The sequence below is a fragment of the Schistocerca nitens genome, chromosome 5 (genome assembly GCF_023898315.1).
Source record: "Schistocerca nitens isolate TAMUIC-IGC-003100 chromosome 5, iqSchNite1.1, whole genome shotgun sequence".
NCBI lineage: Eukaryota > Metazoa > Arthropoda > Insecta > Orthoptera > Acrididae > Schistocerca > Schistocerca nitens.
The window spans coordinates 346,527,098-346,529,044 of NC_064618.1; the positions used below are offsets into that span (position 1 = coordinate 346,527,098).

Below are 1,947 nucleotides of genomic sequence, written 5' to 3' on the forward strand. Positions count from 1 at the left end.
CTGTAGTGCTCTCTTCTCTTCCTCTCAAATAAAATGCATTATTTATTCGTATGTACCCCAAACTCTTCCACGAATCAGTGAGCCAGTCACAGTGATGATAAACGAAAGAAATAGAAAATTATGTGACCCACTGCACTCCCAATCACCTCAACGCCTGACATTTATTGATGAATAAATGTCAGTATTACGATTCACCTGTTATCAGTCTCTGGATTACGAAATCACTCTTGAAAACGGCATACAGAATTACCTGCCACGCATAAAGGTTATTTACACCTTGTACAGATAACATATAGCCCTGTGACCTGCATTAGTCACTTCTGTTAACCACCTCATGAACAGAAACGATGAATGCAGGTCACAGGAATGTATTAGCTGTTAAATCCGCCATACTGTATGTTAATGGTTGCACTTTGTGCACAATATCAGTACCTTTGGTATGTTCTCGTTTCCTGTAATACATCTCGTCTAAGAGACCAGAAATGTTTTTTCGATGATGACGTGTCAGACAGGTCCTACATATTTCAACATTGTCAACATGCACTGAGAAGCGCTAAGAAAAAGTGAACAATTAAAGTCACATAGCGGAAGTTCTTTCAAAAAAAAAAAAAAAATTATCCCGCTCTCCCTCACCACCACCAGCTAATTTTCAACAGAAGTTAACTTCTTTCATTCTATTTTCAGACCGACTCGATCCGTAGGAGGGGAGTGAATATGGACGTATCTCTTTTGTCTGTCGACAACATCCCGCCGTCTCCGACGCCGGCAGCAGGCGAGGATACAGTCTGCGACTTGGGCAGCGTGAGGTTCGAAACCGAGAAAGTCGCCTGCAGCTGGACTGTCTTGAACTACAAATACTGGCCTCAAGGGGTAGACGAAGTGAAATCGCCCGGTTTCTGGCACTGTAACTCGAGCGAGTGGTGTATGGTGCTGTGTAAAGACGTTGCCAAAGCCCTGTACTTCTGCTTCCAGCTACTGACTTCCCAGAAAGGCGCTACCGTGCGAGCTAGACTAAGGGCGTCACTAGTGTCCAGCAGCGGTATAGAGTACGAGGTGTACCCGGCGGAGTCAGTCTGCCTCGATGCACCAAAGAAGTCGAAATGGAAGTGCTTGTACGGCTCCTTCAGACCGGAGGACGGTTTCGATTACATGCTGAAGTTCGTGGGAGAGGTGACCACGTCGTGTGTGATAACGGAGCCTTACCCGAGCGTTGCCCTCGAGAGGCCTCGTCGCAGCATCACAGACGACCTGGCAGCGCTGCTGGAGACGGGCCAGCTGTCTGACGTGAAGCTGTGGGCAGGTGACGCAGAGTTCCAAGCGCACAGGGCCGTGCTGGCCGCACGCAGCCCTGTCTTCGCCGCCATGCTCCGGCATGACACCCAGGAGGCTCGCACTGGCAGCGTCCGCATCAACGATGTCGAGGCGGACGTCCTGCGTGAGGTCCTGCGTTTCGTCTACACGGACAGCACGCCCTTCCTGGAGACGATGGCTGACAGGCTGCTGATGGCGGCCGACAAGTACGACCTGCCCCAACTGAAGGAGCTCTGCGAGGTAGAGTTGGTCAAGAACCTAACCGTGGACAATGCCGCCGCTACCGCCGTCATCGCCTTGAGCCACTCCTGCGATGTACTCAAGCGGCCGGTCATGAGTTTCGTGAAGCGCCATCTTGTGCCCATCATGGGCAGCAAAGGTTGGGCGACTGCCATTAGGGATCATGCTGAAGCAGTGGTCCAGATTAGCCGCTTGGTAATGGAAGAGCCTATTTAATGGCTGTTACAGTTAAACTCCACGTTTCCAGCGTGCAACTTCTTGCCTATAAGAACGCTGCTGCCTCATTGAACCCTACGTTGGAGGAAAACTGTGCTATATTTAAATTAGCTAACAACTTCATCAACTACTTACATATGTACACATATGTAAAAGTATTAGATAAACTTCTTTCCTGCT

The 1,947-nt window shown here is 49.4% G+C and overlaps 1 protein-coding gene across 1 annotated transcript in view; it reads left to right on the forward strand.

Annotated features, from left to right (window-relative positions):
• Window positions 1-714: 714 nt before the first annotated feature.
• The window catches only part of LOC126260436 (protein roadkill-like), a 1,366-nt gene continuing 133 nt past the window's right edge, over window positions 715-1,947 (forward strand). Inside the window, exons 1-2 of the mRNA XM_049957765.1 lie at window positions 715-1,277; window positions 1,401-1,746. Coding sequence (XP_049813722.1) covers window positions 715-1,277; window positions 1,401-1,746 — 909 coding nt within the window. The remainder of the gene's footprint in view (window positions 1,278-1,400; window positions 1,747-1,947) is intronic.